This window comes from Onychomys torridus, chromosome 7, assembly GCF_903995425.1.
Source record: "Onychomys torridus chromosome 7, mOncTor1.1, whole genome shotgun sequence".
NCBI lineage: Eukaryota > Metazoa > Chordata > Mammalia > Rodentia > Cricetidae > Onychomys > Onychomys torridus.
In genome coordinates, this window is record NC_050449.1 from 112993437 (window position 1) to 113007704 (window position 14268).

The 14268-nt window shown below is 45.5% G+C and overlaps 1 protein-coding gene across 2 annotated transcripts in view; it reads left to right on the forward strand.

Moving 5' to 3' along the window:
• The window catches only part of Entpd3 (ectonucleoside triphosphate diphosphohydrolase 3), a 29407-nt gene extending 23535 nt beyond the window's left edge, over positions 1-5872 (forward strand). For both annotated transcript variants that reach the window (XM_036194261.1, XM_036194262.1), the window contains one exon: positions 4400-5872. In XM_036194261.1, the coding sequence (XP_036050154.1) occupies positions 4400-4636 (237 nt within the window). In that variant the 3' untranslated portion in view covers positions 4637-5872. The remainder of the gene's footprint in view (positions 1-4399) is intronic.
• The last annotated feature ends 8396 nt before the right edge of the window (positions 5873-14268 follow it).

Consider the following 14268-nt stretch of genomic DNA (forward strand, 5'->3'; position numbering starts at 1 on the left):
AGGAAGTGGAAGGACAGCTGTCTCGGCAGGATTTGCCATGTGAATCTGTCTGGCCACAACGAGTTCCCCAGTTCTGATAGGGTATGCTCAGTTCAGGAATAATCAGAGTAAAGCCTGCAGGATGTCTGGAGCCATTCTGTCCAGTTCCAGCTTTGGCAAAATTGGATTAATCCAATCAATATCCCAAATTAAGCCTGGGACTGTCTATTTTCATGTAAGTTAAATTGAGTCATCTTTTAAAAAAAAAAATGAGGATGTCTGGAGGTGTGGACTGTTGGTGGACTATGTGCTGAGTCCTTTCCTAACAAGTGCAATCATCTGCCAAGCACATTTTAGAATGGAGATCTGTGTGCTGAGGAGACATTCTTGGTTTAAATTTCCTTCCAGGGACTAGCCAGATGGCTCAGTTGGTAAAGGCACTTCCCAGTGAGCTCTGTGACCTGAGTCAGTTCCCAAACACATATTGGAGAAAACGGTCGACTCCTGCAAGTTGTTGTCTGACCTCCACACAGGTGCTGTTTCATCGCGCGTGCACACACACACACACACACACACACACACACACACTGTGAATTTTTAAAATTTTACCTTCCTTTAATTATAAAAAAAAAAAAAATCCACTCTTGGCCAAGTGGTTATCTATTTACAGTTTAGTTTTTTGAGACAGGATCTCCCTATGTAACTTTGGCTAGCCTGGAACTCATATAGACCAGTCTGGCCTTAAACTCCCAGAGATCAGCCGGTCTCTGCCCTCTGAGTGCTGGGATGCTACCACACAGGGCATGATATGTGTGTGTGTGTGTGTGTGTGTGTGTGTGTGTGTGTGTGTGTGTGTGTGTAAGACAGACAGAGAGAGAGAGAGAGAGAGAGAGAGAGAGAGAGAGAGAGAGAGAGAGAGAGATGGGTGATAAGAATGTTACATAGGGGCTGGAGAGATGGCTCAGAGGTTAAGAGCACAGACTGCTCTTCCAGAGGTCCTGAGTTCAATTCCCAGCAACCACATGGTGGCTCACAACCATCTGTAATGAGATCTGGAGCCCTCTTTTGTATACATAATAAATAAATAAATCTTAAAAAAAAAAAAAAAAAGAATGTTACATATAAGAATGTAAACACCCAGGTGGTGATGGCACAAGTCTTTAATCCTAGCACTCAGGGAGGCAGAGGCAGATCTCTGTGAGTTCTACAAAGTGAGTTCCAGGACAAGAAATCCTGTCTTGATAAACTAAAAGAAAGAAAAAAAAAAAAAAGGAAGAAAGAAAGAAAAGGGAACAGACCGGATTTTCTATACAAGCCCTGAATACATTTTAAAGACAATAGTCAAATAAAAATATAAATAGTCCCTGGAGATACTACAAAAATATAGAAAGCAAGAATGAACAATTTTTAGGAAGAAAAGTAACACTCAAGAAAAAAGAAGAGCCAGGTATTAGTGCCTGTGAGCCTGTGAGCCTGTGACTCTGTGACCCTGTAAAACTGTAAGCCTGTAAGCCTGTGAGCCTGTGAGAATGTGAGCCTGGCACTTGGAAAGTGGAGGAAGAACGATCTAGAGTTCAAGGCCAGCCTGAACTACATGAGACTCTGTATCAGAAAAAAAAAAAAAGTTTAGGAGATGACTCAGTTTGTTAAGTGCTTGTCACACACGCATGAGGGCCTGAATTGGATCCCCAGAATCCATGTTAGAAAAAGTCAGGCATGGTAGTAGTGTGCCTGTGATCCCGGTTCTGGGGAAGCAGAGACAGTAGGGTTCCTTGGCTTGCTGTTAGTCCAGCCCAAACCAGCCCATTGAGCCCCAGGGCCCAATGAGAAACCCTGTCTTAAAAAGTAAGGTGGACAGCTCCTTAGGAACACCAGAGGTTGACCACTGGCCTCTATACACACACACACAGCTGTCACATGCATACCTGTCTCCCCCAGAATTAATTAAATAAATAAGAAAATTCTATCCATACAGCCCCAGGATAGGAAACACACAACCTGATAGCAGCTGGGACGGAGCTGGTAGGATACAGTATTTAGCACAGATGAGGAATCTCATCTTGTCAAATAAAATGCAGGTACCGTGTGTGTGTGTGTGTGTGTGTGTGTGTGTGTGTGTGTGTGTGTGTGTGTATGCAGGTGCTGGAGCATGAAGTTACAGGCTGTTGGAGTCACACAATGTGGGCACTGGAACTGAACTTGTTCTCTGCAATAGCATCTGCACTCAACCGTTTACCCACTTCCCCATCCTCCCCCATATACCATCTGAGGCAAGAAAGGAGAAAAATGAGTTCAGGGAAGCAGAACTAATGGAGACCACCAAAGCAGGACATTAGAAGTCCAAATCATGGGCTGGAGAGATGGCTCAGAGGTTAAGAGCACCGGCTTCCTTCCAGAGGTCCTGAGTCCGATTCCCAGCAACCACAGGGTGGCTCACAACCATCTGTAATGAGATCTGGCGCCCTCTTCTGTATACATAATAACAAATGAATCTTAAAAAAAAAAGTCCAAATCATCAACATCAGCAGATCAGCAGCCACAAGGCTGAGCCTGGGGTATGGCTCAGTTGGTAGACTGTTGTCTAACATATAGTGTACCTGGGTAGAACCCTAGCTTCCTCAGTACCCCACAAAACCAGGCTTGGTTGTACACTCCTGTAGCCCCAGCATTCGGGTGGCCAGAGATGAGGAGTTCAAGGTCATCCCAGCTACAAAGTGTGTTTGAGGTCAGCCTGGGAAGCTAAAATTACCAGTTCAATTATGAAAACAAACATGGTCAGATATTTAAAACTCCACAAACCAGGCTGCTTTTCTGGTTATTGCTGAGGGTCACTGTAGAAGAGCAAAGGCGGTTGTTTGGAAAGGGATTCTGACGTGTGCTGAAGGTCTGAAACATCCTGTGCATCCAGGCATGGTGTCAAACACCTATAATCCTGTACTGGGGAGGTGAGAGCATAGTGATTGGGAGTTCAAGGTCATCTCTACCACACAGTAAATTCAGGACCAGCCTGTATCTCATGCTAATATACAAATAAAAGTTTAAAAAATAGGGCTGGAGCCGGGCGGTGGTGGCACACGCCTTTAATCACAGCACTCAGGAGGCAGAGGCAGGCAGATCTCTTCGAGTTCAAAGCCAGCCTGGTCTACCAAGGCACAAAGCTACACAGAGAAACTCTGTCTCGAAAAACAAAAACAACAACAACAACAAGAAAAAATAGGGCTGGAGAGATGGCCCAGTGGTTAAGAGCACTGACTGCTCTTCCAGGGGACCCAGGTTCAATTCCCAGCACCCACATGGCAGCTCACAACTATAATTCCAAGATCTAACACCCTCACACAGACACACATGCAGGCAAAATGCCAATGCACATAAATTAAAAATAAAGTTGTTAAAAAATAATATACAAATTGAAAGTTTAAAAATTATTTTAATATCAAGCAAAGGGCCAGTGAAATGGTTCGGTGGTTAGAGGCACTTGCCTCCAGGCCTAACTAAGTTGATCCCATTCTAGGATACACATGGTGGGAAGAGAGAATCTATGACCTTTACATGCATGCTGTGGCATGCATACGGCCACATGATGACACACACAAAGTAAAAGTATAAGATGGATAAATAAATAACAAGCAAATACTACCCACTGAAGAAACCAGTGCTGTCATTTAATACCTAGCTAAACAATTTTGAAGAAGAGCATCATTTGAGATTAAGAGTACAGATGATAAATTTGATTCACTATAAAGATTGCAAACTCAAAATATGGAGATGCTTAAAAAACAGCCTCAAAATATGATAGTCAAAAAGCAGATAGAGGACCAGATGTGGAGGCACACACCTTTAATCCCAGCACTCGGGAGGCAAAGACAGGTGAGTCTCTGTGAGTTTGAGGCCAGTCTGGTCTACAGAGTGAGTTGCAGGCTAGGAGGAGTCACCTAATGAGACCCTATTTTAAAAACAGAGGCAGAGGAAGGGGAGCAGAGGAGAAGGGAGGGAAGGGAAGGGGAAGGAAGAGAAGGGAAGAGAAGATGGACCTACCAGAAGAAATTAACACAGTGGGCTTCTCATTTGAGGGGCATGCTGTTCCTAGGAATCAATCTTGGGTTGAGTAAAGACCTTCTAACCCTTTCCTTCCTTAACCACAAATAGGCCTGTCTCCCTTCAGTATGGGGATGCTTTCACTGCTGGGACTGTGCCTCAGTTTAGCTGGGCTTGTAGGGAACTCAGTTTTTTGATTGTCTGTAGTACTGAAGGGGGGAACCCAAATTCTTTGTGGCTGTGGTCCAATATCAAAACATAGGCAAACCCTTGACCTTCTTAGACCATAGTTCTCTTCAGGGTGCCCCATGGGGCTGACAGTAGTGTGGACTGGAACCATCCTGCAGCTTTGCCTGAGAATTGAACCATCTGCTCTCCTCAACAGGTGGGGAACAGCAGCATTGCCTGGTCCCTAGGCTACATGCTCAGCTTGACCAACCAGATCCCAGCTGGAAGTACACTGATCCGTCTACCCATACAGCCACCTGTTTTTATGGGAGTCCTGGCCTTCTTCACGGCCATCGCCTTGCTATGCCTGGCATTTCTTTTGTATCTGTGTTCAGCATTCAGGACAAAGGGACGCTCTGAGAATGCCTTTGACCAAGCAGTGGATTCTGATTGAGCATTTCAAGCAGCAACTGGAGCCTGAGGCTACCTATAACCCACCAGAGTGACACCAGGCAGTGTAAGCAAAGTGGCCGCCACCAGGACCTGCTCCATGGTTAAATGCCAAGATCATGTGCCTCTCAGCTACTGGTTCCTGCCAGAGCACCTCCTAGAAGCCCCTCAACTACCCAGTGAGAGTTGCCCTGACAACCCCTCCCCACCTGATTGTTGGTTCACTGGGAATCAAGGAGACACAGGCAGTCAAGTTCAGGATCTTCACTCCAGAGGAAGTTGAGAATATAATAATTTAATGTGGAAGAACTGACCATGAGGCTCAGTTTCCAGTTTCTCTCCCTCACAATTCTTCCTAGCAAGGCACCCATGAAGGCTCTGACTGGGACATCTCACCCATGCTGTCCTATAGATTCTTTCTAAGACCTTATCTTTTAGTTATGAGTTCAGTCCTAGCTCAAGCCACTGATACTTTCTTTTAGCAATCCCATAAGCATTAAGCTCCCTAACTGGTAGGATGTATCATTTAGTGGGGAAGATGATAGTGTAGAGTCTCATGTAGCCCAGGCAAGCTTCCAACTCACTATGTAGCCAAGGATGATCTTGAACTTCTGATCTCCTCCTGAGCGCTGCGATTATGGATATGAGTCACTGCACCCAGTTTATGAAGTGCTGGGGCTAGAACCCAGGGCTCCATGCATGCTAGGCAAGTGTTCTACCAACTGAGCCAGATCCCCAGCCTCAGAAGACTCTGGAGCTCAGGACACATGGAAGTCCCTAATACAGTAGCTGTTCTCATCATGGAATTCCCACATGGGACTCTGGCCATGAGATTGCTACTTGGTGTGCATCCTCCTCCTTATGTAATTGTCACACTGCTGTGCCCTCTTCTGCACTGGGCCAGACCTCACTGGCCCGGCAGGCCCTTCCCCAGGGCTGCCTGTCCACTATCATCAAGGCATGTGTCCCCCCCCCCCCCCACTCTCACATGTATACTCGATCCTGTCCTAAGACATCCCAGTCTGGAATTTCTTACCAATTTCTTATCCCAATTATACTTCTACCTGAGCAGCTACACATTTTGATTTGTGGGGGAAAGAAAAGGCAGTCTTAGGAATATTCGCCTCCAAAGTGGGATAAGAAAGGGCTTGAGCGAGTCCAGTTGCTACAAGCTATGAATCAATGCTGTTTTGTATGGCTGGTTGTGGGCACCATATGGAATAAACTCTTATTTTTATTTTGCAATGTGTATTTGTTAAATATATAGATGCCCTTTCTCCTAAGGAGATAGGGTGGTATTTTTAAAAAGAAGAAAGATTCTCACTATGTAGCTCTACCTCTGCCTCCTTGGTGCTGGGATTCTAGGTTTTATTTTTTATTGACTAATTTGAGTTCTGGGTACTGAACACAGCTCTTCAGGCTTGCATGTCTTTTACTGACTGACTGGCCATCTCCTCAGCCCTTGTTTTGGTATTGAGACAGGGTCTTGATGCATAAATCAGAAATAAAAATAGGGGCTGGAGAGATGGCTCATTGGTTAAGAGCACTGGCTGCTCTTCTAGTGGACCTGGGTTCAGTTCCCTACACCAATATGGCAGCTCACAACTGTGTCTCTAGTCCCATGGGGTCTGGTTCCCTCTTCTAGGCTCCTCCAGCACTGAATGCATGTGGTACACAGCCAGACATGCACACCAAATGCCATGTACATAAAAGTCAATAAGTAAAAACCCTTTTTAAAAAGATTTATTTATTATGTATATAGTGTTCTGCCTGCAGGGCAGAAGGGGGCGCCAGATCCCATTATAGATGGTTGTGAGCCACCATGTGGTTGCTGGGAATTGAACTCAGGACCTCTGGAAGAGCAGTCAGTGCTCTTAACCTCTGAGCTATCCCTTCAGCCCATAAAAAAGCTTTTAAATAAAGGTAAAATAAATCTTAAAAAAGAAATGTCAGGCTGGAGAGATGGCTCAGAGGTTAAGAGCACTGGCTATTCTTCCAGAGGTCCTGAGTTCAATTCCCAGCAACCACATGGTGGCTCACAACCATCTATAATGAGATCTGGTGCCCTCTTCTGGCATATAAGCATACATGCAGGCAGAACACTATGCATAATAAATAAATCTTTAAAAAAGAATGTCAAATATTTTTATTTTACTTGCCAATCTCCGACTCCTAGAAGCCTCCCAGCTTATTAATTTAAAAACAAACACATGTCTAATAAAACCAGAACATTCTCTATGCTTGCTTCAAAAAGCACTGAGTGTTCAGGATCATGGTTAAATAGCAAGTTCTTAGTAGTGTAGGTAAGAAAGCCAGCTGAGTGTCTCTCCTCTTGCCAAAGACATGTCTCCTTTGATATGTCTGTTTCTTACACCTGTGAGTGAGCTCTTTCAGATAACCCTCACTCAGCTGTGTTCCGCACGCGCTATATACACCACAGATATCTCAACCTTGCTTGTGTCTATGCACGGATAAAGTCACACCTGTCCTATACCCATACACTGTCCCAGCTATCCCCACTCTCAGGGCCCACACCTGTGCTCCTCGTGCAGCCACCCAGACCTTATGCCATACCTCCAAATGTCTACCACCCAGCCTCTCTCTCTCTCTCTCTCTCTCTCTCTCTCTCTCTCTCTCTCTAACGTGGGTTCCAGGAGAACTCAGGTCCTTATGCTCATGTGGCAAGCACATCCCTGTAGTTAGAGTTTTCCTGCCTGGCCCACAGTCAGGACAAATCTCTCTTACCTGCCAGTCCCACAGTCGCTCAGACCCAACCAAGAAAGCACACAGAAACTTACATTGTTTAGAAACTGTATGGCTGTGGCCGGCTTCTTGTTATCTACCTTTTCTAGCTTAAATTAACCCATTTCTGTTAGTCTATACTTTGCCACATGGCTTGTGGCTTACCAGTGTCTTTACATGTTGCTTTTCATGGCAGCGGCTGGCGGTGTCTCTCTCCAGTCTTCTACTTCCCAGAATTCTCTTCTCTCTTGTCCCGCCTATACTTCATGCCTGGCCACTGGCCAATCAGAACTTTATTTACACAGAGCGATATCCACAGCACATCCCCAACTAAGTCACCTCCCCAGCCCGTGTTTTGGTTTTGAGAAAGTTGCCATGCAGCCCTGCTGGTATTTGCTGTACATCCCAGCCTAGTCTCAAGCTCTTGGTACTTTCTACCCCAGGCTCCTGCATGCTGGGATTACAGTCGTGTACCTCCACACACAGTTTATACACAATATTTTTGCTTTGTAAAAAGAGAACTTGAGGGCTGGCAAGATGGCTCAAAGGTTAAGAGCACTGGCTGCTCTTCCAGAGGTCCTAAGTTCAGTTCCTGGCAACCACATGGTGGTTCAACCATCTATAATGAGATGTATACATAATAAATAAATAAATAAATAAATAGATCTTAAAAAACAAAAGAGGCCGGGTGGTGGTGGTGGTGGCAGCACACGCCTGTAATCCCAGCACTCAGGAGGCAGAGACAGGTGGATCTCTGTGAGTTCGAGGCCAACCTGGTCTACAGAGCTAGTCCAGGACAGGCTCCAAAGCTACAGAGAAACCCTGTCTCAAAAAACCAAAAAAAAAAAAAAAAAAAAAAAAAAAAGGGAGAGAACTTGAGATTTCACCTAGACTTTCTTCCAGAATTTTTATGCTCTAATAATAAAAATCAAGGACCTAAAAGCCACTTGTGTTTAAGGACAACACGCACAGGTTTTCTTACAGAACAACTGTACAACTGTGACTGGTTTTGAATTCTGGCAGTGTTTGAGGTTTGAACCCAGGTTCTCATGTATCTCACTCTTACCACTGAGTCACATTCCTAATCTACCTGCTGCTTATTTCCAGTTTCATCCCTCAACCCTCCTGCAGTAAAGCTTCCCAGGACCCAGTTCTCCTAACAATCCAGGTTCTGTATGCTCGGTCTATGTAGACAACAGAACTCAAAACAAGCTTCTGAAGAACACTCATTGGAGCTAGCCCAGTCAAGTCCCATCAGCCTTCTGGAGCACCTCTCTGACACCCACCCTCTCCCCTGACCTCTGGGTATGACAAACAGGCCCAGGCCCAGGATGGAGAGGGCCTTGTGCACACGTTGCAAGGTGGCAAGGATTCTCAGTCACTCTTGCCTGTGATATCCTTTCCCTCAGCTCTCTGCCCCGTCCTGACAGAAGGCTTCCCTGGGATTTCTCACACAGCACCACTTCACTCTCCACTCTTGTTCTCGAGATGAGGGCTTCTTCAGAGGGGCTACAGAGATGGCTCAGTGGTACTAGTTCTTTCTGCTCTTGCAGAGGACCTACACAGCAGCTCATAACCCTCTATAAAACTCCAGTTCCAAGGGATGTGATGCCCTCTTCTGGCCTCTGCAGGCACTACATTTGTTTGCACTTGGTGCTCAGAAATACATGCAAACAATCACATACATAAAATAAAATAACAATTAAGGAATTGTCTGAAACGGGGCTTGTTTGGGGCTGCAGAGATGACTCTGAAGCTAAGAGCTTTCTTGATGCTCTTGTAGAGAATTAGAGCTCAGTTTCTAGCTCCAACTACGTATACCTCTAGCCTTAGGGGATTGGATACTCCAAGGTCTATCTCAGGCCTTCAAGGTGATCCCCCCTGCTCCTCCCCCCAGGTTAGTACAAAGTGGGTAAAGTGCTTAATGTCCATAAAGGCCTGAATGTGAATCTCCATCACACACGTGAAGAGTTACTATTGGTGGACTGAGTGGCCATGCTCAAGCTAGGGAGGTGGAGATAAGTGCATTTCTGGGGCTCAGTGGCCAGCTAGCAGAACTGGAAAACTCTGGGTTCAGTGAGAGACTCTGTCTCAGAAAACAGAGTGAAGAGTGACTGAGGGAGGCACCCAGTGTACCGTTTTGTTTTTGTCTTCCATCTGGGAAGAGGGCCCTCACTCTGCAAGAGGCCAGTCTGTGGAGCATTTTCTTAATCAGTATTAATTCAGGAGGGCCCAGCTAACAGGGACTGCTTCATCCCTGCATGGCTGGTCCTGGGGTGTGTAAGGAAGCAGACTGAGCAAGCCAAGAAGATGTGTTTCTCTACAACATCTGCTTCAGTTCTGGCCTCCAGGTTCCTGTCCTGACTTCCCTTCATGGTGGACTGTAAGGTGTCAGCCAAATAAACCCTTTCCTCCACTAGCTGTGTTAATTCCACCGGCCAAGAAAAAGACTGCTACCACATTTTAAAGCCAAATTTGAAGCAAGCTTTAATTCAATACTGGCCAGGTTGATGGAATCTCTAGAGTCTCTAGCCAGGTTCTGTGATGGGTATTGTGTTCCCTGAAATATTGTGTGTTCCCCGAAATAAACATATCTGGGGTCAGAGAACAGACAGCCACTAGAACAAAGCCAAAAATGGTGGCTAGAAAATGGGAAGAGTAAGCCATAACAGAGGTTGGGTGGTGGTGGTGCACGCCTTTAATCCCAGCACTTGGGAGGCAGAGCCAGGTGGATCTCTGTGAGTTCAAGGCCACTTGAGAAACAGCTAAGTATGGTGACCCACGCCTTTAATCCCAGAAACCCAACCTTTAATCCCAGGGAGTGGGGGCAGAAAGAGAAAAGTATATAAGGCATGAGGACCAGGAATTAAAGAGGAGTAAAGCATGTAATTAGTTAAGCATTTGGTTGGTTAAATGTTCAGGCTTTGGAGCAACACAGTTCAGCTGAGAACCATTAGGATGAGAACTCAGAAACTTCCAGCCTGAGGAAACAGGATCACCTGAGGAACTAGCAAGGTGAGATAGCTGTGGCTTGTTCTGCTTCTCTGATCTTCCAGATATGTTTATTTCGGGGAACACACAATATTTCAGGGAACACAATACCCACCACAAGGTTCATCTCTGGGTTCCCAGAAAATGGCCACGAGTCATGCCTTGCAAAGGTTTAAAAAGGCAATCCCATGGGCTGGAGAGATGACTCAGAGGTTAAGAGCATTCATTGACTGCTCTTCCAGAGGTCCTGAGATCAATTCCCAGCAACCACATGGTGGCTCACAACCATCTGTGAGATCTGGGGCCCTCTTCTGGCCTGCTATCATACATGCTGTATACATAATAAATAAATAAATCTTAAAAAAAAAATGGCAATCCCACAAAACCACTGTATTTCCCATCAGGTCCAATCAGGGGCTATCCTGACATATCTGCCTATGTACACATGTGATCAAGCACATCTGAGGTTTTTGAGTCAAACAAACCTGTTTAGGGGAGTGAAAACGTGGTTTGTGATCTCCCATAAACAGTAGCCTCCAGTATTTCAGGAAGTGTCTGTCCTTGGACAAGGGACTTACAAGTTAGAGGTATTTTTCTTTATGGAGCTCTTAGTACAGTAATTAACACTTAAAATGTAACTTTGGCTCTCACAGTTGCTTTTGGTCATGTGTTTTCTCACCACACTAGAAAGCAAACTGGGGCACTCTGCACTGACCTCTACGCTCCAGGTGCACAGATGGGTGTGCACATCTGTTCCTAATAAGTACATATCTTTTAAAGGAGATCAGTCAGGGTTGGGGTAGCTTTGGGTTCACTTCTGGCACAGACACCCCCCCCTGCCCCCCCCCCCCCCCCCCCCCGCCTTGAGGCTTCAAATATTTCCTGTCAAACTGAGGCCTCCATCCTCAGTGAGTAGGAAATCTGAGGTACACCCCCAGAGCAGCCGTTGGCAGAAGCTTTGGAGCATCAGGCCTGTGATAAGCTGGGCAGGGTGCCTGCTGTCCTCTGCCTGGACCTCTGCAACAAGCAGGTCCAAGGAACCAGAGGTTGGCGGCCACCATCTTGACTCCCGGTGTAAACCTCATATGCTCTGCCTTTCAGTGACTGTGCATGCTGTCTGGCTAGCTGGTTCCAGAGGGCTGTAGCTGGTCTTGACTACTGTCTCATTATTGTGCAGCCATTCTCAACCTGTAGGTCTTGGGGTCTAGGTTGACTATTGGATATCTTGCATATCAGATATTTACATTATGATTCATAAGGTTCTCAACCTTCTTAATGCTGTAGTCCTTTAACACAGTTCCTCATGTTGTGGTAACTCCCAACCATAACATTATTTTTGTTGCTACTTCATAACTGTAATTTTGCTACTGTTATGAATTGTAATGTAAATATCTGTGTTTTCCAATGGTGACCCTTGTGAAAGAGTCTTTCAATCCCAATGAGGTCGTGGCCCACAGCTTCAGAGCTGCTGTACTTGAGCAAAGGCAAGACCTGCTTGGAAAAGGTCACTTTGTCAATGAAACAGAGCTTGGAAGAAATCTGAAGCAGCCCAATGCTTCTTGGCAAAGATCTTGAGACATCCCTTCAAGGATGTGCTCTGGTCTTTCTAGAAGGAAAAAAATCCAAAATATGAAGACAGTGGAGGGTGTCCGGGTGAGATGATGGAGGGTCTTGGACTCCAGGCTCTGCTGTACCTGCTGTAGGCTGAGACTTTGGAACAATGAGGGTGAAATTCACACAGAGCCCTAAGTGAGGTAAACAGATATGAAAAATATATACTGTATTGTTTTATTTTACATAAAATTCACAACTGGCAAAACCTTGAATGTCAGAGTATGGATTGTGGCTCTGGGAGGTAGAGAACACTGAAGAGATGGGAATGTGGTGACATAACCCAACTGCATAGTCATGGAAAAGTCCTGTAAACTGAAGGATTTCCCATGTTTCCCAAAGTGCATTCACTATACCACTGGATGTCAAACCATCATGGCCCTCCCCCAACCTGCATTTAATTCTCTGGTTATAGTAGGGCCAGGGAACTCTCATTAAGAAGAAAAAGGTTTTTTCTCTTCAAAAAAATTTTTTTAAGTTAATACACACTTGGAGGAAAAAGGGCACAGCTACTACTTTGCACAAAGTAAACACTCCTGTGTCATACTGGGGATGAAGGGACAGCATGACCAGAAACTCAGAAGCCTGCTACCTCCAGCAACTGTGGCCTGCACCACGGAGAAACAAGACGGATACGAGTTTGTTTTGTTATTTTGCTTGCTTGTTCCCACATGTGTGCACCTGCACGTTCAGCTGTGTATGCGCATGCGTGAATCGCTATAAAAGCCAGTAGTTGCTGTCAGGCATCTTCTTCTTTGCTTTCCACTTATTTTTTGAGACAAGGTTCGTTGTGGGACTTGGAACTTACCAAGTAGGCTAGGTTCTTTGGCCAGTGAGCCTCTGGGATCCGACTGCCTCAGCCTCCTGAGGGATGGGATTATAGGGAAGCCACCACACTCAGCATATTTATGGGGTGTTAGATTCGAACTCCTGACCTGTGGTTATATGCTTTACCCACAAGTCACCTCCCAGAGCCACAATCCATACTTCTGATATTCAAGGTTTTGCCAGTTGTGAATTTTATGTAAAATAAAACAATACAGTATATATTTTTCATATCTGTTTACTTCACTTAGGGCTCTGTGTGAATTTCACCCTCATTGTTCCAAAGTCTCAGAGACTTTGTTGTTATAGGCTACCAAAAAGTTATCCATTCTCTTGTTTATAGGTTTCTATAGTTCCCAGTTTGCACTATTAGAAAAATAAAAAGGGTCAGGCATGGTGGTGTACGCCTTTAAATCCTAGCACTTGAGAGGCAGAGGCAGATGGATCTCTGTGAGTTCATGGCTAGCCTGGTCTACCTAGTTCCAGGATAGCTAGGGTTACATAGAGAGACCTTGTCTCAAAAGAAACTAACAAAAATCTAAACAAAACAACAAAAGAAAAGAAAAAGTACTCATATGGCCATTTTTGTCTTGTCTTTGAAAATTATATAATTTGGCCCAGTGATATGACCCAGTGGGTAAAGAAGCTTGCTGCCAGGTCTGATAACCCGAGCTCAGTCCTAGGGACCTACACTGCGGAAGCAGACCACCAATTCCCACAGTACTGACCTCCACATACGTATGCCCAGTGGCACTCGCATCCTCACACAAGCATACATAAATAAATGCAAAAGGAACAACATGAAAGGGTGTGGGGGAGATTTCTTCCCAAATGACCCAACCTAAGATTTGTGAAGGAAGCTTGACACGCTAAGATCTGGAGGTCTGGGATTCTGGACCCAACCACGGCCTTCTTGTGTTCCCAGCCTCCCGTATTTATTTATTTATTTATTTTTCCGAGACAGGGTTTCTCTGTGTAGCTTTGCACCTTTCCTGGACGAGCTCTGTAGACCAGGCTGGCCTCGAACTCACAGAGATCCGCCTGCCTCTGCCTCCCGAGTGCTGGGATTACGTGCGCCACCACCGCCTGGCTCCGTTTCTTTGTTTTTTAAAACAGGGTTTCACTGCAGTTTGCAGAGGAAACTGGCCTGGAACTCTTGTTTCTGCCTTCCGAGTGCTGGCATTAAGGGCGTGTGCCACCACAGTCGGATGATCTTAGATAAGAAAAGTGAAGTGGGGTGCGAACAGTTTGCATAGAAAGCACCGGCCCTGTGTCGTTCCTGTCCCTAAAGTTCTCAGGGGTGACCGTCCTGTAGTGCCAGCATTTGGGAGACTGAGGCAGGAGCGCTAGTGGGAGCGAGAGACCTGCCTAGACTAAGAGTGGAAGGCCAACACCAAGAGATCTTGTCTCAAACAAAACCAAACAAACGAAAAAGGAAAACTAGAATGCCAACTTCACAGCACGTGT